This window comes from Lichtheimia ornata (assembly GCF_029851405.1).
Source record: "Lichtheimia ornata isolate CBS 291.66 chromosome Unknown scaffold00093, whole genome shotgun sequence".
In the NCBI taxonomy this organism is placed as follows: Eukaryota; Fungi; Mucoromycota; class Mucoromycetes; order Mucorales; family Lichtheimiaceae; genus Lichtheimia; species Lichtheimia ornata.
The window spans coordinates 1-25,450 of NW_026695413.1; the positions used below are offsets into that span (position 1 = coordinate 1).

The window sequence follows — 25,450 nt, forward strand, 5'->3', positions numbered from 1 at the left end:
GATCACTGATAAAGAGCCTAAGACATACAACCCAAGAGAGCTGCCATTAGCAACCATACACGAGCATCTCCCCTCAAAGAGCTATTGTGAAACATGTACATACCATACCATCCTGATCCAATCCCAATACAATCAATGTAATCGCTCACAGCGGTATCTCTTTTCGCATATCGAATGCTTGAACGAAATCGCCAACCCCACGTTACATAGGTACGGTCCACATTGGCATGCGTGCTACATCCTGACCGCCGTCGACATCGGATAGTGCATCCCAACAATCGATCCATGCAGGTTGCCAATCCGCAACAGAGCCTATTGGTGATGGTAGTCGTCACCGATGTCTAGGTAAGCTGAAAACGTTCCCTCCCATGTAATATTTCGTATCCGTTGTTTAATTCCAGTATCCATGGATACATCCACCTTTCTTACCTTCCATATCAAACCGTTCACAAAAGAAAATACACCTCGAGAAAGACATGGCTGCAAGCAGGATCGTCGTAATGGCCCTCGATATCCAATCATCCAACATGGGTCGAAAAGGGCTGATTTGCTTGTTGACATGATCCATACAGGCTGCAACCCACCACGGATTTGATGCATGCGTCCTCACCAGGCCTGTCGTACGTATAGGCACCGGTACTCCAAATGGAGCATGCTGTCGCTTATCACCTAACATCTTCGATAGAGTATACCAAGTGGATAGAAGTCCATCCGCTTTGTGAAATGGTCCTCTACGTCGTTGATGTTGCATTGTTGTTTGTCAAAAACATAATGATGGTTATTGAATGAAGATAGCATGAAGCACTGTCATGGCGAGAGGCTTCAATAGCTGCCTTTTGCTGTCCTTGTAGACTGAAGATATCTTCTTGGCATAGGTGACCCAAAGGCGATGAAAGTATCAGTGCCTGGATTTCAGTAGCGTCGCGTAAAGCCGTTTGGAAGTTTGCACAAGCTGCCGATGTTGTAGCTCGATCGTACAAAAGTTGACTAATGTTGGCTTGGGATGTCGAATCTCACTTGTGGAATCTGCGGTGGGGGATGTGTTGTGTTGGAATGAGAAGTTGTTGACAATGTTGACTTGAAAATTGGAAGCACATGGAGAGAGAGAGGGAGTAAGCAAGAAAGAGGAAACAGGCAAGCTGAGAAAATACATTGTACGGATATGCAAGGCGGTAACACAAACGTTTTCTGATCATACTGTGATCCTTTTCACAACCCTTTTTGGTGTTCATCTACGACCACAGTCGATATGAATGTTGGAGAAGAATCTAAAGTACTCAAAGAAACATCTGCGTCTCATGCTGCCATCCTGACAGTCTACGCCCTTGAAGGAACATTCGTATGCATGTTATTGTGGCAGGTGCGTGTAATAGCTGCTTGTGCCATTATGCGCTACTCATCGTCCAGAATTAGTTGTAGAACCATGAATGCAAGAGAAAACAAAAGCAATGACACCAATCTTATGTGAGTTCAAAAACGTTGAAGAATAACAAAGCTGGAGCTGACCATTGTTGATAATATGATGAATGGAGACACCGAGAATGGGTGCACGTGATGCCATCTCTTAGTTCCTTAATGCCTATAACACCTGCGAGCAAAACGTACGCCCTTGTCCAAACGCAATGGATCATTGTATTCATCCTTATTTGTGTCTGCACTATTCAACAATGAGACATCCAAGCAATGTAGTCCTCTCTCCTGCCATCATTACTTCGTGGATGAGTGGATTGCCCGTAATAAAGAATCGGCCTTGTTTTTGGAAAAGAATGATGATTGATGTATGGTAGGATGTCCGTTTGACGTGATTGTCCCAGCAATGATATTCAAGGCATGAATACAGGTATCGGTATAGTGTTACACAGCCTTCGATTGGCGATCATCCCATCCCATTCTATACATACAGAGATATGTTCTAATCAACCTATAAGTCAACCCGCTCTGAAAGTGAGAACTCAATTATAAAACCATTGCTTCTTGATAGATTTCCCATACAATGAAAGCCATTTGATAATGCTACGATGTTTTTGTCATAAAACCCAATCCAAGAATGATTACTCTTCATTGTTTTCCTTAATCACAGAATCCTATCTGGGCATCATCATGTTGACATTGTTGGCTGAATCACTATTGCTCAAATGATCCCCTACCAGTGGTTGCCCAATGGGAGGATAAACCTACATTGAAATCGGCATGATCTCATCAAGATCAAAGCCCGTGTAACAAAGGTTGCTGCAAGTTGTACATGTTGTCATGCTCGACAACTGAAAGACACTCTTTGCCCATCATGTCATTACCACTGCTGGTGTCACGAATGAAATTATTTAACATTCGGGTAGCTTGCTATGGTTACTGAACCACTGTGCGTTTCCATGTATGGATCCATTACATGAATCGCGTCGATGACCTTGCTATGTTTTCCGTCATAAGGATAGAAAGACACTTTTCATACAATATGGCAGGATGCATACTTTATGTTACGATTGACAAAGTGAGCATAATACCGAAACGTGTTGAATCATCATCTATTTGGATATTGTGTAACCGCAGCTGATGATTCATCCCAAAGGCGTTAAATGGGAAATGGGTGCTTATAAGCCATAGCTCGTTCCAGGATAAAAAGTGTGTATATTACCTAATCCTCCACACGTGGTAAATCATTCACCATTGACTAAATGCCCATCCCTTGCCTAGTAAGTAAGTGATGGTAAAGGAAGGGTGACACAAGGATGCATGCAGACCTCTTTCATGATTGTATACAACACATGGCACCTCTCGTTGCATACAATATCCATCCTTCACAACACGTTGCATGATTTATTTCGTGTCTGCTCTCGGATGAATAAAATGAATGGCAGTGAAAATGATGATGATTTTGTAGGCCCATACATATCTGGAAGGCTTCCAAAAATATCCGACACCCACGCGGATGGATAAAACTATCACTTACAGCTGGCAAGTCCACCCATCCTGTTGCCTGTCACAGCTAATGGGGAGAAAAAGCCACCTCAAACCAAAACGGTATCAATGTCATTGTTGATGTTTGCAACTGTATCAATCATGCTCAACAGGTGGATGCTGTTCTACATGTTGTTTAAGGTAACATGATGAATCGGTGGTAAATCATGTGAAAAGAGACTAGCTCAATGTACAGTGGATGTGGCTTTCTAGCGTATCATTATCATAGCTTGCGTTATGCTTGACGAGAACAAGCTCTTTCAAATGAGCTATGTTGGTATAGATGGATAAGGCATTTCTCAATGGCATGGCAACTATATTCCCGTCCAACCCAGCCTAAATCCTCCGAGTCAACAGCGTCCGCTTTTTATTCCCCCTTCATTCCAACAACGACAACAACCACTCCTTTCTCTATTTGACCACGCTTTCTTTTTACTTCTTGTCGACATTCCTCGTTCGCCATCTACAGCACAATTGGTGCCATCCAGCATTCGTCTCCTTGGTTATGCGTCATCTCACAAAACAACAACTTCTTTGAGCTCACCGCTTGCTTGTACTCGTTTCAGCTTCTTCTTTTCACCGCTCTAAACAACTTGCACGTTTGATAATACTGCTTTCACTGAAAAACGATCGCCAACAATATGCATCGCCTTCGCTTGTTCGACATCTTGGTGTCAGCGCTTGGTCATCTCTCTACAGCTTCAAAGCAACCAATTCTTCCATGACAGATAATCGTGTCGCCAACAAACCAAGGCTTCTCACAGCCTTGCATATATGCATTTGGTATGTGTGGGGTGATGGGGGATAATAGACACAGAGCCCTAACAGCGATTGCTTGTTTAAAGCTGCACGTCATCATCATCATCATCACGATCACCATCAGCAGCAGCAAGTACTTTTAAAATCACCATCTCCATGTACGCTGGTTGCACGTGGTTCAACAAGGAAGGATTATACGAGATGCAACACCTTTTTGGGAAATGATTCTTTTGACGTGGAGCCAGGATCAACTTGTCTTGAACGTTTATCTTCCACTGTACTCTATCGTGATAATTTGGGATGATGCCATGGTGTCGGAAGTAATGCTGCTGCTGCTGCTGGTACAATCCCTCACCAATCAACCCGTGGATGGTGACGCTCGTGTTTTACAAGGTAGGATTGGATGATGGATATTTTGGACATGCTTGCCAAAGGAGGAGTTGTCTGGTACGTGTATAATCACGGAATCTTGGAGCCTGCGCATGTTGGACGAAACCAGGATGGTTATGGACTTGGTATACCAGTGAATGATACACATTGGGGTAATGTTAGGGATATTAGTTTTGTGGTCCGTTACAATAAAAAATAGCCAGCATACAATCTAAAGGTGTGTAATGGGATTAGTTATTTGTTGGTGGTGGGCATGAAAACACGGATCAAGCAGGTTGTTATCCAAGAGCACATTTAGTTTTAGGTATATTTGAAATGATCATTAGAGTGGTTTTATTGTTGTATGATACGTATAATTTGCAGCGTTCTATATAAAGTGGGGTCTATGTATATGCGTGTGTGTGTACTTTGATTGATCTATCAGAAGAGGATAAAATTAAAAGGGAAAGAGAGTCCCAGGCTTTTTTAGGCTAAATACAAAGTGGAAGGCTCCATTTTCTAAAAGATCAATGGTGCTCCAGTGATATTTGTAGATATTGAGATGAAATGATTCGAGATCCTTGAAACGCTCGCGAAATTGTAATACATCACCACACATCTCGAAAGCATTGATGACGATGCGTTTGAGGTTGCGATGAGAGGACATATGATTAATGTCATTGAAAAACAAAGGGCGGCTCGTGTTGGTTGACACTGTGAGCTGTTCCAGGGCAGGACATCCTTCAGCCAGCTGTGACATGATCAACTCCCAGGACCGACAATAATGTGGGTGTTCGGTGTATAACTCAAGCGTGGTCAACTGCTTTAATCCAGGAATCACTGACAACAAAGGTATATCGTCTAAAGTATCTTCAAAGATATCAATCTTCATTTCTTTCAGGCTCGATTGCTCCCGCAGTTCCAAATGATGTTGTATCAATCGCTCTTCCTCTTCCAACATAGCATAGCAGCCTCGCATACCAAGTCGCTTTAGATGGGAGTAGGTAGGTTTACACAACTCCTGCATGATGCGTGTTTGGTGAGGACCTGCAACAGTGTCGATCGATTCCAAATGAGGTGCATGTTGTATTATCCACAAAATAAACGAAACAAGGCCTTCTTCAGCACCACCTGGATAAGAGATTCGGCGCAACTGCTTGAAGGTTACTTGTTGGCTGGCTGCCTGATGCAGTAAATCGTTGGGCGTATAAAATCCAAAGATTTCGCCAACATCAAATGCCTCAATCGTTTCGCTGTGTTTCACCAAGTATTGCACCATATCATCTTCCTTAAAGCGTCCAAGATAGTCACTGGTGGGAACACTCAGGGCACGTAAACCTGTTCTCTCTGGCGTGTGCAAGATATCAGGAAATTCAACAGGACCACTCGACAAGATAAGGTGTTGTAATAATGGACAATGCTGGTCAATGGCTGAAAAAATCTCCGAGCCTGATACAGGAAGCAACTTCAAGACACGTAGTTGGGGAAATGGTTGCAAAAGCGATGAAACGTTGCCTTCGTTTACTTCGGGATCCCTATTCCGCAACGCCAACTTGATGAGCTTTGGGTATGTCTTGGTGACAGATGACATGTCGATATCTCCTCTACCCACGCTTATTGACACAAGATTGGGGCAAGCATCCAGGAGATCGCATAGTCGATAACGCTGTTTGGGTGTTGTGTGATATCCATATTCAATCTCCAGCTCCGTCAATGTGTTGCTCAATGATCGTAAAGATGAAAGCAGAGACGCGTGCCCTCGTGCGGTAGATTCTAAATGTTACATGTTAGGTTGAAATGCATGCATTTGTATCCTCCTGCTACCTACCATAGATATGCAGCTTTTTCAACATCCTAAAGTTGCCACGCCGTCTGATCATTTTGGATAAGATCTCTCTCATGGACTGGTCGACGGTCAATGATCTCATAAAAGGTGCCATATCGTATACGCGTTCAAATCCATCGGCTGATAAATCCTCAGGTCCAACTTCATATTCCAATCCATTCACTAGTGCCAATCGTTGTCGCCAGCTACGAGACACATCCAAATAGTTGCATGGCTTCCCGAGCTCAACTAGGTTTCGACCTTGCAACATCCTTGGGATAATGTTGTGCATCACTATATCCAATGGCAATCTGCTGATGAAATCGATACGCTTGTTGTTGATGCTGTATGCTGCTTCTCGTGCTTTGACAAGTTGTTCATAGTGTGGGTGAGACTTTGGTGAGCGTTCCAATCCATAATCATACATCTCGATGGCTGACGCGTGCTGTCCTCGAAGCGAAGCAATATCACCAGCACGTAGATAGCCCAAGGGTGAAGAAGGTGCGATATTTATCATGGCGATGGCGTCGTTCAGGGCGAGTTCGAATCTTTCAGCATTCCTGAGTAGCGATGCTCTTGCATTAAGAGTCGACAAGAGCTTTTGCACATGCTCTCGTACATGGGTTGTCAGATCCTTGATCTCCTCGTCAATGGAAGGGTTGTCGTTGAAAACAGCAGATCGGGCAGGGCACAGAATGTCAATGTCGGTCTCGATCATGGTGTCGCAGAGTAAACAGGAAGTGATAAATTCAAGGCAACCCCACTTGAATGGTACGTGCGTGGAGTTACACAGGCGTTGCCTTGCCGACCATTCTACCCCATCATATACATTTTCTTCATCCCCCTACCACTCAAGGTGCTCTGAAATTCGAAATTCACTTATAAAACCAATGCTTCTTGATGGATTCTCTTATACAAGCAAAACGATTTGAGTAGGTTAGCTTTTTAATAAAAGCATTCTATGTGTGATCATCATCTTTATTTTCCGTAAACAGGCCATCATAAGGTTGGCTTTCATAGGCACTATCAGTAACACTGAAGCTGTGTATGTCAAATGATAGTTGCTCAACGCGAGAAAACGCCTACATGTAAATTGGGATCATCCAATATGGATTAAAGTTTGGTGTAACAGCATTCGCTGCATGTCGTACATGATGTTATCATTCACGATTCTGCCGGATGTTCCATGTCGATCATATCATTGCCAATGCTCGTACCACGTAGGATTAAAATACACCGCTTGTGGCCAATAAATCACCGCACATTGAACGCTATGGGTCAATTGGCGTGTAAACTTAAACCTATCAAAGGGTCGTAGCGCGTTTTTTTCGCGTTTGAGATTAAGGACTCCTTTTATCATACAATGGCATGTTCATGGCAGTTGCTTTGGTTGGCAAAGTGAGCGTAAAAGCGAACATCATCTAATTAGATATTGTGTAGCACATGATGATGATCAATCTCAAAACGTTGAAACATTAAACGCATCTTTCAAGGCTGTAGCTCGATACAGGATGAAGAAATAGGTATATGATTGAATGCTCCCCTTCTTGTCTGGTAGATTACACATCAGTTTATGAATGCTCATCAGTTACCTATCAATGTGATAAAGAAAGGGTGACACAAGGATGCATGGAGGGTCTCACAAAGATGGCAAAACGGTTGAGGTGGGGTAGCCAAATGAATTCACTACATGATAGTAGCCTACCCATGGCGTATTTCCTTCCATACAATACCCATCATTCACGACACGTTGCATGCTTCATTTCGTTATTGATACAAGTTATTCAAGCATGTCATGAAGGGTAATGAAAACATGATGATGGTATTGTGTAAGCTGACGCATGTGGCACGTGCTTCTAAAAATATCCGACTCCCACACGGAGGGATAAAGCTATCTTTTTTAGACACACCTGCAGAAAGATGTTGCTGCATTGGATTAGCAATAGAAGACAATAAAACTGGTCTCTACGACTTAGGGCACGCCATGTCAGACAAGTTCAAGGGCACGTTATCAGCTAGATCGGGAGAGGTGATTTTTGACGGGATGATCCCCGTTGGGATGGCAGCATAAAATTCCTTGTGGGAATGCTCCGAGCCAACAAAGCCTCTTTATTCCTGTACTTCAACCACGACTCCTCCTTTCTCTACTTGGACCACCATCTCTTTTCACTCCTTGTCAACATTCCTCGTTCGCCATGTGTCTTCAGATGGGTTGTCAGCCAACATTCGTCTTCTGGTTACGCGTCATCTCTGCTTGTTTGCTTGTTTCGGCTTTTTTTCTCTTGTTACACGCTAAACAACTTGCTCTTTTGACAACGACACCTCCAGCGGGCAACAATCGTCAACGGTGGCCTCCATCTAAGGTCACTCAGCATGGCGCTTTTCAGCTTGGTCATCGTGTATAACTTCAACGGCACCCAGCACTCCCCCTGAATGATAAACGTGCTGCGAACAATCAAGGCTTCTCACCATTTTCCGTAAGTGCACGTTGGCATGGTTACAGGTATTCACGTGTATGTCGAAGAATATGGGATATACTATTGGCAGGATCCTCACAGTGATTACTTGCTTCAAGCTGCTCGGCATCACCACCATATTCGTCATCTTCATCATCAACAACAACATCTTCACCATCATCATCATCATCATCATCATCATCATCATCATCATCATCATCATCATCATCATCATCATCATCATCATCATCATCATCACCAACATCATCATCCTTTCATCTTCATCTTCATCAACATGAACATCATCACAGGAACGGCAGCAGGTACCTTTACAACCACCATCTCCACATACGTTGGTTGCACTTGATTCGATGCGGACGTTTCAGCACTCGTATTATCAGAGAAGGTTTATCCCACACAACGTCTTTTGGTGGAACTATTCGGTTTGATATGGATACAAGCTTCACTTTGTCCCTGTGGTGATGTTTTTGGATGATGCCATTATGTTGGGAGGAATGCTGCTACTATGTCTTGGGTAATGCTTGGATGGTGATAATTGCGTTTATTAGGTAGGTTTGAAAGATGGATCTTACGAATGGCTTGTTGAAGGAGGGTCTGGTATGGTACACGTGGATTAACGCGATATGGAGACCAACGCATGCTGGATGAAGGTGGAAAGGATATCGAGTTGGGATATTGCTAAATGAATGTTATTACTAGAGGCTATAGGGTAGTTTTGTGGTCTATCGCAATAAATAGGATCAGCATAAAAGCTTAAGCAAGAGGATATTCAATTCTATTTGTTTGTGGGGGAGATGATGATGGCTTGTGATAATGGATCAAAGAGCAGCTATGCCGAACGAGAACTCGAAAAGACAACTTTTCAAATAGCATGTTGACCTTATGGCCAACGTTGCTTGTGATCAAGCGATTAAGGATGATGCCATAGTTGATCACTACATTGACATTTCTCTTGCTGGATTCATTTCACCCCATGGCCATACGAAGCCGTGTTTATGAACGAGTAGCATGCAATGCATATTCCTGTTAGGCTGTATGGCCTCCCCAAGTTACCCAACGACATCAATTTCTTCTTGAATGGCTCTTAGCCTACGTTTGCCATTGTTAGCATTGCAAAACAAGTAGAAGGAATCATAGCTATTATGTGAACTTTAATTAACGTGAGCATGGCTGATCGACTATCTTGCAAGTGAGCGGATGGATGATCATCGTACAAGATTTATAAAGATCAAGCATGCATTTACATAATTACAACCAACGATTGTTTGTAGTAGCTTGTCGGAATATAGGAGATGATCCATTGTAGTTTTCCTTGGTATTTATTTATGATCTAATCTAATTCTATCTTATTATAGCGTGATAGAGAAAGGCAGGGATACGAACCCGTTTTAGAGTGAATGTTAATCTAAAGGATCCCCTTTGTAAACGCTCAATGTCTTCCCAGTCGTATTTCATAAGCTTGAGATGCAATGATTCCAGATTTGTGAAATGGCCGCAAAAAAGTGTCACATCACCATGTATTGCTCTGCAATCAATAACGATGCGTTTGAGATTGTTGTGGCGATACATGGGGTCAACAGTATTCATATTCATAGACTGTCCGTCGTGCGTCATTGTGAGTTGTTCCAGGGAAGGACACCCATCAGCCAGCTTTGACATGAACGACTCCAAAGAAAGAAAACCTTGCTGTACATCGGTAGATAACTCAAGCGTGGTGAGCTGCGTTAGTTGAGGAATCAGTGGGAGCCATGCGTGGTGCGCAAAATGTTCTGGAAAGTAAATCTTCAATTCTCTCATGTTTGAATGCTCGCCAAGATCCAAATGATGTTGTATCAATCGCTCCTCATCATCCAATATAGAACGGGTGGCTCGTATACCAAGTTGCATAAGGTTAGCGTGTCGAGGTCGAATCAGCTCTTGCATGATGGGTGCTTGTTGAGGACCAGCAACAGTTCCAATCGATTCCAAATGGGGTGCACATTGGATTATCCACAAGATAAATGGAACAAGGCCTTCTTTAGCATCGAAAGGATACGAGATTCGACGCAATTGTTTGAAGGTTACTTGTCGGCTCGCTTCCTGTTGCAGTAAATCCTTTGGCGTTTTGAATGCATATTCGTATGGGATATCCAAGACCTCCATAGTATCGCTGTGCTTGATCAAGTACTCGAGCATATCGTTCTCAGCGAAATTCCCAAATCCCAACATGTTGCTCATACTCAGCGCACGCAGCCCTGGTCTCTCTGGTATGTCCATAAGATCAGCGAAATCGGAAGATTGCCATGACAAGATGAGCTGCTGTAATACCGGACAACAGCTATCAATGGCTGGAAAGAGGCCCGAACTGGATACAGGCAAGAGCTTCAAAACACGTAGCTGTGGAAATGGATGCAAAACAGATGCCATGTCGCCATCGTACACATTAGAAGACACATTCTGCAGCTCCAACTTGATAAGCTTGGGATACGTCTTGGTGACAGACGACATGTCCACATTCCCACGACACATTCGAAGGGATACAAGATGAGGGCATCCTTCCATAACATCGCGTAACCGATAACGCTTCTTGGGTGTCAGCCGATGTCCATATTCAATATCCAGGTCCGTCAACGTGTAGCTTAATGAACGTAAAGATGAAAGCAAAAGAGAAGGTCCCCGTGTGATGGATTCTAAAAAGAACGCATGTTAGGATGTCATATCTACATCCACCCATATCCTCCTACTCCCTACTTACCAATGATCGTCAATTTCTTCAACATGTTAAATAGACGATTATTTGGCGGTCTGATGATTTTGGATAAGATCTCCCTTCTCGCCTGTGCCACTGTGAATGATCTCATAAAAGGTGCAAGATCCCTTACGCGTCCATATCCATCCTCTGATAAATCACCAGGTCCAACTTCATAATCAAATCCATCGACTAGTGCCACTCTTTGTCGCCATGTACGGCATACATCAAAATAGGGGCATGGTTTCCCAATGTCAAAAACAGTTTGAGCTTGAAGTATCCTTGGGATAATGTTGAGTACCACCACATCCAATGGTAACTGGCTGATAAAGTCAATACGCTTGTTTTGCTTGTCGTATGCTGCTGCTCGTGCTTTGACAAGTTGTTGATATTGTGGGTGAGACTTTGGTGATCGTTCCAATCCATCATCATACAATTTGATAGCTGACGCGTAATGTCCACGAAGGGAATCAATATCACCAGCACAAAGATAGCCCAAGGGTGAATGAGGTGCTATATTCATCATAGCGTGCGCGTCGTCAAGGGCGAGGACAAGTCGTTCGGCATTCCTCAGTAGCGATGCTCTTGCATTAAGAGTCGACAAGAGCTTTTGAACACAATCCTGCACATGGGTTGTCAATTCCTTGATCTCCTCGTCAATGAAATGGTTGTCATTGGCAACAGCAGATTGGGCAGGACACAGAATGTCAATGTCGGTCTGTATCATAGCGTCGCCGGGTAAACAGCAACATGCAAATCCGAGACACCTCCCGCCTGTATTTTATCTACGTCATGTTACACAGGCTTTGGCCGGCCCATCATCCCATCCCACCCCCATCATATGCATAAACGCTCACTTTCCTCACCTCCCTACCAGTCAACTCACTGAGAAATCTAAGATTCACTTATAAAACCAATGTTTTGTGATATACTTCTAGATACAACGAAAGGGCTTTGAGTAGAATACAATGTTTTATTGATAAATCACGCTAAAAATCATCATCATCATTCCTTAATTTTCATCAGCACAGCGAATCCAAAATCAACGTATCATCAGGTTGGCTTTTATCGTCTCTATCAATAACGCTGAAACGGCATCAAGCCGCTGTTGCTCAATGGGAGGATAAAAGCTAGATGTAAATTGGGATCATCTGGTATGGATTAAACTTTGGTGTAACAGTGGTCGCAGCATGTCGTATATGATGTTATCATCCACGACTCTTGCAGACGTTTCCTGCCGATCATGTCATTACCAATACTCGTGTCACATATGTATTACCCAACATAGGATTACAATACACTCCTTATGGTTACGGCAGCTTTACATGTATGGATCCATTGGCATGTAAACTTAAATACAATCTATGGCTCGTAACGCGATTTTTCGTGTTAAATATCAGAGAATCATTTTTCATACAACGTGGCATGTTGTATGCTTCTTGTTATGGTTGGTAGTGTGAGCATAAAAAGCGAAAGGTGTGGAATCATCATCTAGTTGGATGCTGTGTAATGCATGCTTAAGCCAGCATTTTCCTTATTAATGGCTTGATTGCATCATACGTGCCTTCAACCCTTATTCGGTGTTCTGATCCATGATCATTTATTATGATGGAAACCATCTTGGATGGATGTTTACCCTTTGTAACCTCCATGTACAAGCAAGGATTCTTTCAAGGTGATATTGGGATGGTTTATTATGTATGACACTGATAAAAATCCTATCTTAGAGAGTTTCTAAGGAAGTAAGGAAGACCAGACAGCCTTTCTGTAAATACAAATTTGAAGGATCCCTTTTCTAAATCATCAATGTCTTCTAGTCTATATCTACAAAGGGTGAGATGCAATGACTCGATATTCGTGAAACGCTGTCTAAACGTGGACGTATCACCAAGCATCTCTTGACAATTGATGACAATACCTTTTAGGTTGCGGTGACGATCCATGGGATATAGATCACTCAGACGTATAACGTGAAGGTTGCTTGTCATTGTGAGCTGTTCCAGAGCAGGACATCCATCAGCGAGCTTTTCCATGAGAGGAGATAAGGATTTAAACGCAAGGTGATTTAGTATGGCGCAAAACTCAAGCGTGACCAGCTGTGTTAATCGAGGAATCAGCCGCAGCCATGAGTCATGGAGATATTGTGGTGGCAAATAGATCTTCATCTCCGTCAGATTTGATTGTTGTCCAAGTCTCATATGGTGTTGAATGAATTCCTCTTCTTTGTGGAATCGAGAGGGCCTGACTTCCATACCAAGGCGCTTGATATGGGCATGCTCAGGTCGAATCAATTCTTGCATGATGCGTGTTTGTTGATGACCCGCAACAGTATCGACAAATTCAAGATGAGGGGCATGTTGTATCACCCACAAGAGAAATGAAACAAGGCTTTCATCAACATCAGGTGGATAATGGATTTGACGCAATCGTTTGAAGGTTACTTTTTGACTTGACGCATGTTGCAGTAAACTCTTTGGTTTTCCAAATCCTCTTGTTGCCACGACACCAAACGTCTCCAAGGTCTCGCTGTGTTTCATCAGGTATTGCACAATGTCATCCTCCTTGAAGTTGTCACCATGTTGCGTGGTGGGAACAATCAAAGCACGTAAACCTTTTCTCTCTGGCGCGTCGAAGTTGCCAAAAGAATGTGGAGATCGACCCCACAAGATTAGCTCCTCCAATAATGGACAATGCTGATCAATAATGGGAAGGAAGAAAGATTCAGATAACCCAGGGGCGATTTTTAAGAGACGTAGCCGAGGAAATGGTTGCAAAAGAGCTGACACGTTGTCTAGTTTCACTCTGTTCTGCATGTTCAACAATTCCAACTTGATGACCTTGGGGTATGCCTTGGTCACAGACGCCATGTCAATATCTCCATCATCCATTCGTATTGATTCAAGATTAGGGCATGCCTCCAAAATGTCGCATAGCCGATAACGCATCTTTGGTGATTTATTGTAGCCATATTCAATTCTGAGATCCGTTACTGTGTCGCTTAATAAACGTAGAGATGAAAGCAAAAGAGAGGATCCCCTTCGAATAGATTCTAAACGATACATGTTAGGATGACATGTACATGCACTAGCATCCTTCCCCTTACCTACCAATAATCCTCAATTCTTTCAACATGTTCAATCGTAAGGGATGCCGTTGAGTGATTTTGGATAAGATCTCCTTGTCGGGTTGGACGACTGTCAATGATCTCATAAAAGGTGCAAGATCCTCTACACGTTCAAACCCATCCTCGAGTAAATCTGCTGGTCCAATCTCATACTTCAACCCATCCACTAACGGGATTCGGTGTCGCCAGGTACGACACACATCGATATAGTAGCATGGCCTCCCAATCTGAAATATGGATCGACCTTGCAATACCCTTGGTATAATGTTGCTTGTCACGATATCCAATGGTAGCATGCTGATAAAGTCTATACGCTTGATGCTCTTGTTGTAGGCTACCTCTCGTGCATTGACAAGTTGTGCGTATTGTGGTTCAGAAGCTGATACTCGTTTCAATCCATCATTAAGAGTCTCGGTTGCTATCGCGTACTGTCCTCGAAGCGAATGAATATCACTGGCACGGAGATACCCCAAGGGTGAAGATGGTACTAGAGTCATCATAACCATGGCGTCGTTTAGGGCAAGGTCGAGTCGTTCGGCATTGGCAAGTAGCGATGCTCTTACATTGAGCGCCAACAATAGCTTCCCGATATAATCTTGGACATGCGTTGTCTGAACCTTAATGTTGTCGTCAATGGAAGGGTTGTCAATGGTAACAGCAGATTGAGAAGGGCACAGAATGTCAATGTTGGTCTCGATCATGGCGTCGCGGGGCTAAAAGAGTAACGGTTTGATGCCAAGACAACCAGGGCTTCTATGCAGATACGTGATGTTACACAGGCTTGGGCTTAGCGATCACCCCACGCCATCATACACATGAATACCTCTTTTCTTAGCACCCTATTAGTCAACCTGCTCTGGAACGTAAGATCCACTTATAAAATCAATGCTTTGAAATATAGTTTCCCATATATGTAACGAGATCCGAATACAATAAGATCCTTTATGATTGTAATCACTCGAATGACGATGATGATTATTGTTGACCTTCCATAAGACCTGCTGATCCTTATACACCCAACATCGGGGTCTACTCTTTCATATTCATACTACTAAAGAAAGTGGTCAGCAATTGATAGCGTCTACGTAAAAAGGACTATTGCCTTGTAGTTTCATTGTGTTCCATGTCACGTGCATCGGATGAAACAAAGAGATAGTTTTTGTCAATTGTGTTTGGCATCAATGTCTCAGCCCATTGTAGCTCGCATAGTAAAGCACTGTAATTATCTTTGCTTGAAACTGCTCTTGTTGCATAGCAACCCAACACACACCCCACGCGTCATACGCTTCTTCACCACTATTGCAATTCACTTTACAAACACATGCGAGTCCACCTCATTCACTCCATCTTGTTCGCCATCAGCAAACGCCTTGTCACCAAAGCCTCACACAGCGTACCAGCTTGCGTTACGACCATAAACGAAATCGAGGCTATAGAAGGTTACTTTGCACGGTTGGTATCATGTTACATGAAGTCTTTACTGGAGACTTTATTGGATTGGTAGGTGTTGGATGACAGGGAGAAGGTATGCACAAAGGCATGGTATTGGGGATATGATGATGGAGATGATTTCATGAAGATGAGGACCGGCCGTAATCGCGTTTTGTTTTCTGTTGCTGTTTTTTCTCCACGTCTCAATGACCAAATTAGGGTACATGATAGGATTAGAATAGTGTATGGGTGAATAAAATGTCTTTAATTTAAAGTAAGCATGAAAGTCTGCTGAGCTAATCCAAATGATCCAAAGTTTAAACATGTCAGGATTGGGAGGCGTATTTATTCACTTTAAGTGTTATCATGTCTACCATACATTGATCCTGATATCGCCTTTAAGGTTTAATGATGATCCTTTATTGTCACAGCCCACAAAGCTATACTAATACAGCTAGCGAAACTGGATTTTTTTTTACCATACCCAATGTTTTTATTTTCTATGCATGTTGAATGATGGTAGTTTTGGGGTTGCATATAAAAGTGATGGAGAAAGCAGGATAGCGATGTATAGGATGGGGCATGGATATCGGCCAATCAAAATGGGGTGTTACATACCGCGCTTAAGGGGGCTCTTAATTCTCTCAGCATGAGCCTTCTTTCCACTTCCACCACCACTCCCAACTTTTTGACATGCTGCCTCCACCCTCTGTTCCCATGACGATTGACAACCCCACAAGCAATGGCCAACTCCATCAATTGACAACCACCGTACACGATTGCCTTCAACAGCTTGTCGCAGCACTTGACGCCAGAGCTTCTTTACTTGCCGATTGTGGTCAACTGAATCTCGCCATGGGCGATGCATCGGCTATCATGACTATTGCACCAACTTCAGTAACCTAGAAGAGATCACCTTTCAGGTGGCGGGTGGACGATTTATCACTTCGAGGAGGTATTCCGAGGTGCTTGACCACTTTATCAGCTTGATCCATCATGACAACACTTCACACGCCAAATCACATATATAAAGAAGGCTGTGGTCACCAGCACTATCATACACCCTTTCTTTCTACTTTTATTCACATCCTCGCCAATGACCTTTGGTAAGTCAGAAAGATAGTCTTTTTATATGGTCCCCAAAATGGAGGGTACTCATTCATGCGTTCATTTACGACGTAGGTCACTTCATTCACCATTGGTGCGTCATGGCAATCGACTGTGTTCCTGAATGGAGCTTTTGTGGTAGGTACATTTGTAGGGAAAAGGCAACCTCTCAATCTAATGGGAAATTTGGGGCTCCTTTGTAGGTGACATGAGTATATGCAACATTACATCTCGTCGTTGACAATTTCCCTCTTTACGATTGCGTCGTCCTTCGCCAACTTCGGGATCTGAGATTTTATCATTGATTCATCGGCATTGCAGCAACTCTTCATGAACGTTGGTTATCATCGCACGCATGAGGTTCATGATCATCAGGGTGTTCGTGTACAAGTATCACACATTGAGAGCCAACCAGGAATACAACGTACGTTTTCAGTGGATGCCATGATTCGATTTACGATACAGCATGCTGAAACGCTTTAAACCGGTTACCAAGAAGGCCTTTTACCATCATTCAATGATACGATGCAAATGGGCGAGGAAGGTGTATTATTGATGCGGTTGCGTCATATACGTTGTTCTTATGACATGGCTGAAAGTTCCTATGAATTTATGATTTGGATCATCCATTATGCGCCTTACCGGGACACCTTGGAGACGATTGGTGGTAGGCGGCATCATCTGGTTTTACAACAAGTGATTGGGCGCTCTCCTGCTTTGAGAAGGGTTGGGTCATTGGCCCTGTAACCAATGCAAGAACATGAAGAAGCATCATTTGCATACTCAAGAACATTCTACGTGAAGAGACGTCCAGATCAAACGGTTCCGTCGTGGTATCAATGGTGCAAAGCACCTTGTGGATCTCTTCAAAAACGGCCACCATTTTGTCTTGTTGTTTCCAAGAACGTCCGGTGTCCATAGTCTTGGAAGAGTATGCCGCTAAATGAAACGTTTCGAATCCATTCCATCACCAATACATGCCTTCAGGACATACTTGTGTCGCCTACAAAGATCACCTTTCAAGTGGCAGGCGGATTTGTCCGCTCCTGGTTTTCCATCGCTTCAGCTCCAAGATGCTTGAGAACTTTATCACTTCGATCTATCATGACAACAATTCTCCACGCCCCACTCGCATATAAAGAAGGCTGTTGTCATCAAGACTCCATTCTATATCCGTTTTTTTATTTGTATTCACATCTTTATCGATCACCTTTGGTAAGTTTCAAGGATAGTCTTTATGTGGTCCGCAAAGTGGAGGGTATTTATTCATGCATTCATTTATGTAGGTCACTTCATTCACTATTGGTGCGTCATGACATTTGGCTCTTTCCTTGATGGAGCTTTGTGGTAGGAGGTATACCAATCATCCATATTCAAAGGCAACCTCAGTCTGATGGGAAGTCTGTGATTCCTTTGTAGGCGATATAAATACATGCGTGGTTTCCCCTGATCGTCGATATGGCACAAATCATCACATTGGAATTATGGAGTGGGAAAGCCATCGATTGGCAAAGATTGGAATATCCGATTCTATACCCTCGGCTACCTGCTTTCGAGCAACTCACCTTGCGGTGTGGACATTCGGCTATTGGTTACAGAACCGTTGGGCCAATGTGTCAGCACATGCATCTCCAATGCGTTACGTTTAATGGCCCCAGAGGTGCATGGGAATGCTTTTACAGCAAATGTACAACGACGTGCATCGCTGCACCGCATTGTTTTCATATTCGTTTGGAACGACATGGACATACTGGAACAAGGATCATTTTGTGTCCGATATCAAAAGACAAACCTTCACCAACTACAAGATGACAAGCCAAGGCATCACAACGACCACACCAGACACCAATCCCGCAAGAGGACACCGAATGTAACGTTCCTATACCAACACTCAAGGTTCATCGCACAGCGAGCCCCATCATCGCGTGTATCCACGACACCATCTTATGTAAATCCCGTCTCCATGTAGCATCATCACGCAATTATCATAGAAACCTGTATCAGACATGTTGTCGTTGTAGCTGGTAACAGCATCTTCACTTTGAAATACATACATCGATTCTCAACGAGGTCTTTTATCTTCCTTTTCATTTGAGATCTCTCAATCGCTTTGCCTCTTACAGCTAGCTATCATAGGTATGAGGGTACATTATGCATACAATAAATCTCGTATATCATTGCCTTCATGCATATAAGCGTCATCCACCAATCACGTACACAAAGGATACCCATTCAAGGATAAAAAGCACTACCTACATGTAATGTGCGCGACCATTCTTCAGCATCCATTAGTCCCGATTACCCGATGCCAAGTACAATGTCTAGTGATGTAGTCATCATCTTCACAGACATACGGATACCAAAAGCAAGCTTCTGTAAGACCACTATTTTCGCTATGTAGGCAGCTATTCATGTAGGCAATTCTGTCAGATGCATGGTTTTGATGACGATAAGGCCGCCTTAAGCTTAGGTAGCCTACATCAATCGGAATAACCACAACGTGGTATTCCCACGCAAGGGCATGACAGCAATCGTCAACGCACGGATCATCAATAGCGGTAGCAGATGTGAAGAGGAGGATATCGATGGTAGCAATGATACGATTAACAGCACGCATGATGCTAATGAATAATATGATTGCACTTAATGGTACATTACATGTTGCTGACAAGGAATGATGAAAAGCGATATTTATTACAAGGAAGGGATGCTATGTACGTCATAAAGCCAAACCTCAAAAGTAAATGGTAAACATCTCAATGTTTATCTTGATGTCTGGTCTATGATGCTTGAGGTATTTAACATGTTGGTCCTTGACTTCACAAGCAGGGTAGATTGTAATGTATTTGAGCTGGGTGAATGTTCGAATGGTATTCCAAAAGCGGTCAACGTCATCCGTGCCATGGATGGGGAATCCAAACTGCGTTAAATGTTCAAGCTGCTTCAGGGTATTGATGGCAGTGATCGATGGTGCACGTGCGCATTTGAGCTCGAGAGAAGATAAACGAGGGCATGCTTCGACAAGCCCATCCAAAAATAGCTCCATTTCATAGGAACCCAAATCCTCCGTAAAACCGATCTTTAGGCGTTCAAGGTGCTGATGATGGTAAATAGCATCAAGCATGTCGTCGATGTTTTGCTGCTCGTTGTCGAAAAGGATCGCAAGTTCGGTTAGCTGGTGTTGGCGAGCAATGCGATCAAGATAGTGTACGATGGCTGTTTCGTCTAGAGGGGGTTCATCTTCAACATCATCATCGAGTAGTAAATCGAGCGTTGTCAAGCGTGGTGGTATGATGTCAAGCACGGCAGGGTGTGTACGGATGATTCTTGATGTCAACTTCAACTCTTCAAGCATGGGTGCATTGCGTGGTATCTCCCAACCAGGAAAATCAATACGAAGAACCTTGAGATGAGGGAATTCGAGGTTGTCAATGGTGTCGGTATCCCAACTTGTATCCATATCCCATTCAAGATGCTCAAGTGTGTCGTGGTGTTGCTTTATGATAGAGGTGGTATCCTTGCAGGTGTCGCATTCCATTTCGGTTGCCCCGATGATGATCTTTGTGATCCCATGGCCATGGTTTCCTTCATCCAAAAAGGTAAGCGTAAGAGTTGAATCATCCATCCAGAGCTCAATGCAGTTCATTGATGGGCAATGGTCTGAGACAATAAGCGTGGATTGTATGTCGATGCATGATGAAAGTTCAAGCTTCTTGAGTGCCGGAAATCGCTTCCAAATGTCGATGATCTGATCACAGGTGATGGGATCGCGTGCATAGGTAAGAGATAATGTCGTCAAAGTGGGCCATGGTGCCATTTCTAGAGAGGTGAAATCGCCATTCAATGTTTCAGATATGCTGAGCGAAATCAGATTCGGGCATGCCATCATAATATCGGTTGCGCGTAGCTCAGGTCCATCTTCCATATCCGCTTCAAAATGGGTCAACGTGTTGCTGACGTGTTGCAACGAAGATACAAAGTGATCAATGTTGTCGCTCCTGAAGCCTTTTATAAGGAAATGGTAAGTGAATGCCACTTACGAAAGTGATGTACCTTCAACTTACTGTCCATCACTATCTTTTGTATCGATGAAAACGCATTGCCACCGATCAAATCACCTAGCCAGGTTCCCTCCCAATACTCTGAAACGTGCAATGATTGTGTGTGCTGAGCAAATTGAATGACTTGCGACATGTCCTCATCATCTTCATCCACCGTGAAACGTAATCCGTTGAAGCATTCAATGATACGATCGCTCCATACATCAGCCACTTGCAGATAGGAACATGGCGTAGATGTCGCCACACAATTATCATCCATGATCATTGGAATGAGCGTTGAAATGACAATGTCGTTTGGTAATTGGCTGATAAAGTCAATGCATGTGCCCTGCCGTTGCTTTGCATCGATCTTGACTTGAAGTAGTGTGGCATAGTGCGTATCGCTGGTATCAACCATGCTGAGTCCTTTGTTGCATACATCAATCACTTGAAGCTGTTTCCCTTGTTCGCTGTAAATAGTGGCTTCACACAAGTATCCAAGTGCAGCATAAGGTGAGGGTTGCTGTATGAGGTGGGCATCTCGAAAAGCCGATTCATAGTTGACACACTTTGCGAATCCAATGGCGCGTCTGTTCAATGCCGACAAGACAGGTTGAAGTGATTGATGGAGTTGTTGTGTTGATTCGTAGACAAGCTTTGCATACTTTTCAGAAGAGACTGTGAGTGTCGGTTGTTTCCAAGAAGGAGAGTGGGTCATGCTTGGTTGGCTGTGGAACAAAAACACTCCTGGTTTCCCAGACCACGCCCCGCCCCTGATACAGAGTTTATTGGCTCTCGTGCTGCCGCTCAACAGCGCTGCTTTATTCCCTTCACCCCAAAACGTTGCTTTCTATACTTGACACCTCTCTCTTTAATGCTTCGCTTTCGCTCCTTGTCAGCATTCGTAATTCGTCAACTGCAATGGGATTCGTACTCAGTCAGCATTCGTCTCCTTCTTACGCGTCATCTCTTGTTCGCTTGTTCGCTTGTCCCTTTAACTTGTTTCAGGTTCCTCTTTTCCACAACCTATGCAACACCCACGTTCAACAATGTCGACTCCTGTGGAAAGCAACTATTAACAGCGACTATTTTCTAACGCTTCTTCAAGGTCTTGGTGCCCATGGTGGCCGTTTTTACTAAAACAACACTACCACACAAGACTACGGACATAAACCAGCGCTCACCAGATAAGGCTTTTTCGTCCCAACTTGTATGAATACACTCTGGCACGGCTACAGGCATTGGTACGTGGTATGTTATGAGGGGGGATACTGGCAAGGTAAACGTTACTTGCGTCAAGCAACTCATCATTGTCATCGTCATCATCATCATTTGGACCAAGCAAGCATGTTCACCTACTTGTTGGATAAGATGGTTTCCCAAGGAAAAGGTAGCACTCTCTGCTCAAGGATTCTTTTGATTTCATCCTGTCGCAACTGGTCCTATTGTCCTGGTATTCGTGATATGAATTCTCTCACGTTGTGTTGGCGGCTGAAAACTTTGTATGTATACTCAAGGCTGGATGGGATTGCTATGGTGATGATGATCGCTTTTGGATGCTACAGTAATTATGGGTAAGGTATCCTTGGGGTATTCTGGCTGAAGTAGGGTCCTTTTTGGTATACAGGGAGGTGTTTCAACTTGAGAACTATGTGTGTTGGATGAAGCCAAAATGGATATCGTAAGAGCACGAGGTAGTTAGATGATGAACACAGGTGGTTAGCTAGTTGTTTTAGTGCAGCCTTGTTGTGTATGGAAATAAAATGCGGCTGGATCAATAATGAAAAAGAGAATACAAGGATCATTTATGATGGATGTGGACATGGGGTATCCTTTCAGCATACATATTGTTGCAATTTCTACCAGGATATTAGGTCCCCACACAAGGACCCCGTTACAACCATCATCTCAAGAAAGGTCATTTTTATCATGATGGCCAAAAACGATTGACTTGTCGTCCAATACATCGTCTCAAAACCACGTTGCTCCAGTGGTACACAACCATGGATCAAGTTTGGAATCCATAAGCCTTGTCAAATGAATGATTGGGGTCATCTCCCTGCCTATTGTTTGCGTGCCATCATGATCGGGATGGTATAAAGGTATTTTGTATTAGAGACACATTCACGTTTAAGGATGGCTGTTCACACAGATGGTAATATGGATAAAGAACAACTTCGTAAAGGCCAGCCGTAAGCAACAACATACCACACCTTGTAATCCTTCTACCGTAATCGAACTCATTTGGCACATTACCCTGCTATATCGGCATTGTATATCTTGAAGCATTATAAAAGTCGATCATTTCCTTCGTCATCGCAAAAATGGATCACGTTGTCCTAAAGCCTTAGATCAACACAATGACCACCAAGACATTTACTGCTTAATGAAGGCAACGTCATGTGATTTTCCATAACGCTTTGAGGAAGCTCGAGGTATCCTTACTTACACAATTTATAATGTATCAATGAAAATGTTCATATGCACTTGCCACCTGTCTTCCATTGCCACGATTTGCTTTCAATGTCAGCGGGCCGTAAAATACATGCAGGCGGGTCGCCAGCTTCAAGTACCATCATTCTCTTTCCCCAAATACATTCATGACGATTCAAACGCACCTCACCAGTATTCCTTCTTTGCTACGAAGCAATTCCTGTCACCAGCAAGGAGAAAACACCATTTCCACCGCAACAGAGGAGATCGACCAACTTGCATGTCAATTGATGGAGAAGCTCAATGAGCGTTCTACGGCATTGGCGAATGGAGCTCAGTTCGATCTTGCCTTGCGCGATGCTGAAGCTATTCAATTGCTGAACCGATCCTCTTCCATTGGCTACTTGAAAGCAGGCTACATTTATCAGCAGCAAGGACGACAAAAAGAAGCAGTAGCCATATACCAGGAAGGCCTTTCCAATGTGCCATCATCGGATGCGTGTTACACCCACCTCCAAATGCAGAATGCTGCGGCCTTGAATGCAGCCAACAAGCGTATTGATTTCATGAGTCGACTACCTCTGGAGCTTGTTGTGTCAGGGGTACTGCCTTGGGTGTTTCGCAACTATCGCCTGGAAGCAGATGTACGATGCCCATATCTTTATGTCTCACGCACATGGCGGCAGCGCATCTTGAATTGCAACAACTTGAGCTTCGGTGTCAAATGTGGATATCGAGTTATGCCATTACAATTCCGAGAGCTTGAACGATTTGCTGCACATGTCAAAAATTTGTGGATGGAAGCAGGGAGAACAGTATCGTATGAGGATCCTCTTTTAATCTTCGGCGACTTCCATTTCTCCAACCTCACGCATTTCACCCTCTTCTGTAAGTGTCCATGGATAGTGAATTGGCGTGGTACACATATCTAACGTTTGAAATGTAGTTTACGGATATGAGGATTACATGGTCACATCTGCTCTTCAAGCGGTGCACCCTACTCTGACGCATTTGTACCTTTACACGGAGGATAATATGGCACCTGATATCCATTTGGCCTATGTCCTGGACCATTGCCCCAACCTTGTGGCATTGGAGTTGACCTCGTGGACCGTACAGCATCTCACAGTGCAATATCCAAAGTTGACGCATCTCGCCTTGCATGTTGGGATTGAGCCAGTGCCCTATGATACAATGACGAATGTCCTCTCTCACCTCCCATCACTGGTGTTTCTTGATCTATTCCCGGTTCCAGGGTCACGCTTCTTGACATCTATCAGTCAACATTGTCCGCATATGAAGCTCCTGAAATGCAGTGGAACAGTGGGATTCGATCGCGACAACTACCATCGTCATCTTGATGGATTACAGAAGCTATCTTTTGGATTTGATTATGACGAGGAGCCATACAACGCCAACCATTTACTTCACATTTTGCTTGAGCATCGTCGGTCTCTCGACCATGTCACCTTACATGGCAGCATTACTGATCCAAGCACTCTATTGGAACGTCACAACATGGATTCAACGTTGGAATTTGGGCGTTTAGAACAAATTGAAGTCGCTGCGTGCAATATGCAACTTGTTGAGTTCGCCGCATTCATCATCAGCAGATCACCACGCCTTCACAGCATTGCGATGGATCACTATACAGTAAATAATGATGGCGTATGTAGTGCTGTCACGCGATTGCGCAATGTACGCAAGATTACGGCACGAAACGTCGTACCGGATTCTCCATCCTTTGAAAGTTTACTTCACCACCACGCACAGCTAGCCATGAATTCGCCTCTAAAGGAATTGGAGATCACGTTTGGTGTGAGTGCTTCACATTTGCCTTGGGTATCAGCCGTTGCAAGACTTGAAAGCTTGGAAAAACTTGTACTCTCGATAAGGCTTATTGAGATCCCTTCAACGTACGTATCCATCATAGGAATGCTTGCCAAAGGATGTCCATCTTTGGTATACCTGGATTTAGAATCTTGGCGTTGTACAATACCTGATGGAGCGATCGCACAAATGAAACATCATCCCACACTGCAACATCTCCGTATCCATGCATCATCCATTAGTGATAGCGACATCATCAGCCTTTTATCATTCCCGAATCTCAAGCATGTCATCATCGTCTCAACAGTGAAGGATTACCTATTCGAATTGTTACAGAAGCATATTCCACACGTTGAACAAAGACGCTGGTGA

General features: G+C 43.6%; 6 protein-coding genes across 6 annotated transcripts; 2 read left to right on the plus strand and 4 right to left on the minus strand.

Moving 5' to 3' along the window:
* Positions 1-4,540: 4,540 nt before the first annotated feature.
* Positions 4,541-6,626, minus strand: O0I10_011534 (uncharacterized protein; the record flags this gene model as incomplete). Its single annotated transcript, XM_058491499.1, has 2 exons — positions 4,541-5,856; positions 5,912-6,626. 2 exons carry the CDS (start codon positions 6,624-6,626, stop codon positions 4,541-4,543), a joined length of 2,031 nt encoding a protein of 676 aa, XP_058337709.1.
* A 3,100-nt stretch (positions 6,627-9,726) lies between these two features.
* On the minus strand, positions 9,727-11,840 carry O0I10_011535 (uncharacterized protein; the record flags this gene model as incomplete). Its single annotated transcript, XM_058491500.1, has 2 exons — positions 9,727-11,054; positions 11,120-11,840. 2 exons carry the CDS (start codon positions 11,838-11,840, stop codon positions 9,727-9,729), a joined length of 2,049 nt encoding a protein of 682 aa, XP_058337710.1.
* Positions 11,841-12,831: 991 nt separating this feature from the next.
* Positions 12,832-14,938, minus strand: O0I10_011536 (uncharacterized protein; the record flags this gene model as incomplete). The annotated part of the gene is made up of 2 exons (XM_058491501.1): positions 12,832-14,162; positions 14,221-14,938. The coding sequence occupies 2 exons, from the start codon at positions 14,936-14,938 to the stop codon at positions 12,832-12,834; spliced, it is 2,049 nt and encodes a 682-aa protein (XP_058337711.1).
* A 1,423-nt stretch (positions 14,939-16,361) lies between these two features.
* On the plus strand, positions 16,362-16,574 carry O0I10_011537 (uncharacterized protein; the record flags this gene model as incomplete). Its single annotated transcript, XM_058491502.1, has 1 exon — positions 16,362-16,574. One exon carries the CDS (start codon positions 16,362-16,364, stop codon positions 16,572-16,574), a length of 213 nt encoding a protein of 70 aa, XP_058337712.1.
* Positions 16,575-19,509: 2,935 nt separating this feature from the next.
* O0I10_011538 (uncharacterized protein) lies at positions 19,510-21,533 on the minus strand (the record flags this gene model as incomplete). Its single annotated transcript, XM_058491503.1, has 2 exons — positions 19,510-20,780; positions 20,840-21,533. 2 exons carry the CDS (start codon positions 21,531-21,533, stop codon positions 19,510-19,512), a joined length of 1,965 nt encoding a protein of 654 aa, XP_058337713.1.
* Positions 21,534-23,415: 1,882 nt separating this feature from the next.
* On the plus strand, positions 23,416-25,450 carry O0I10_011539 (uncharacterized protein; the record flags this gene model as incomplete). Its single annotated transcript, XM_058491504.1, has 2 exons — positions 23,416-24,136; positions 24,195-25,450. The coding sequence occupies 2 exons, from the start codon at positions 23,416-23,418 to the stop codon at positions 25,448-25,450; spliced, it is 1,977 nt and encodes a 658-aa protein (XP_058337714.1).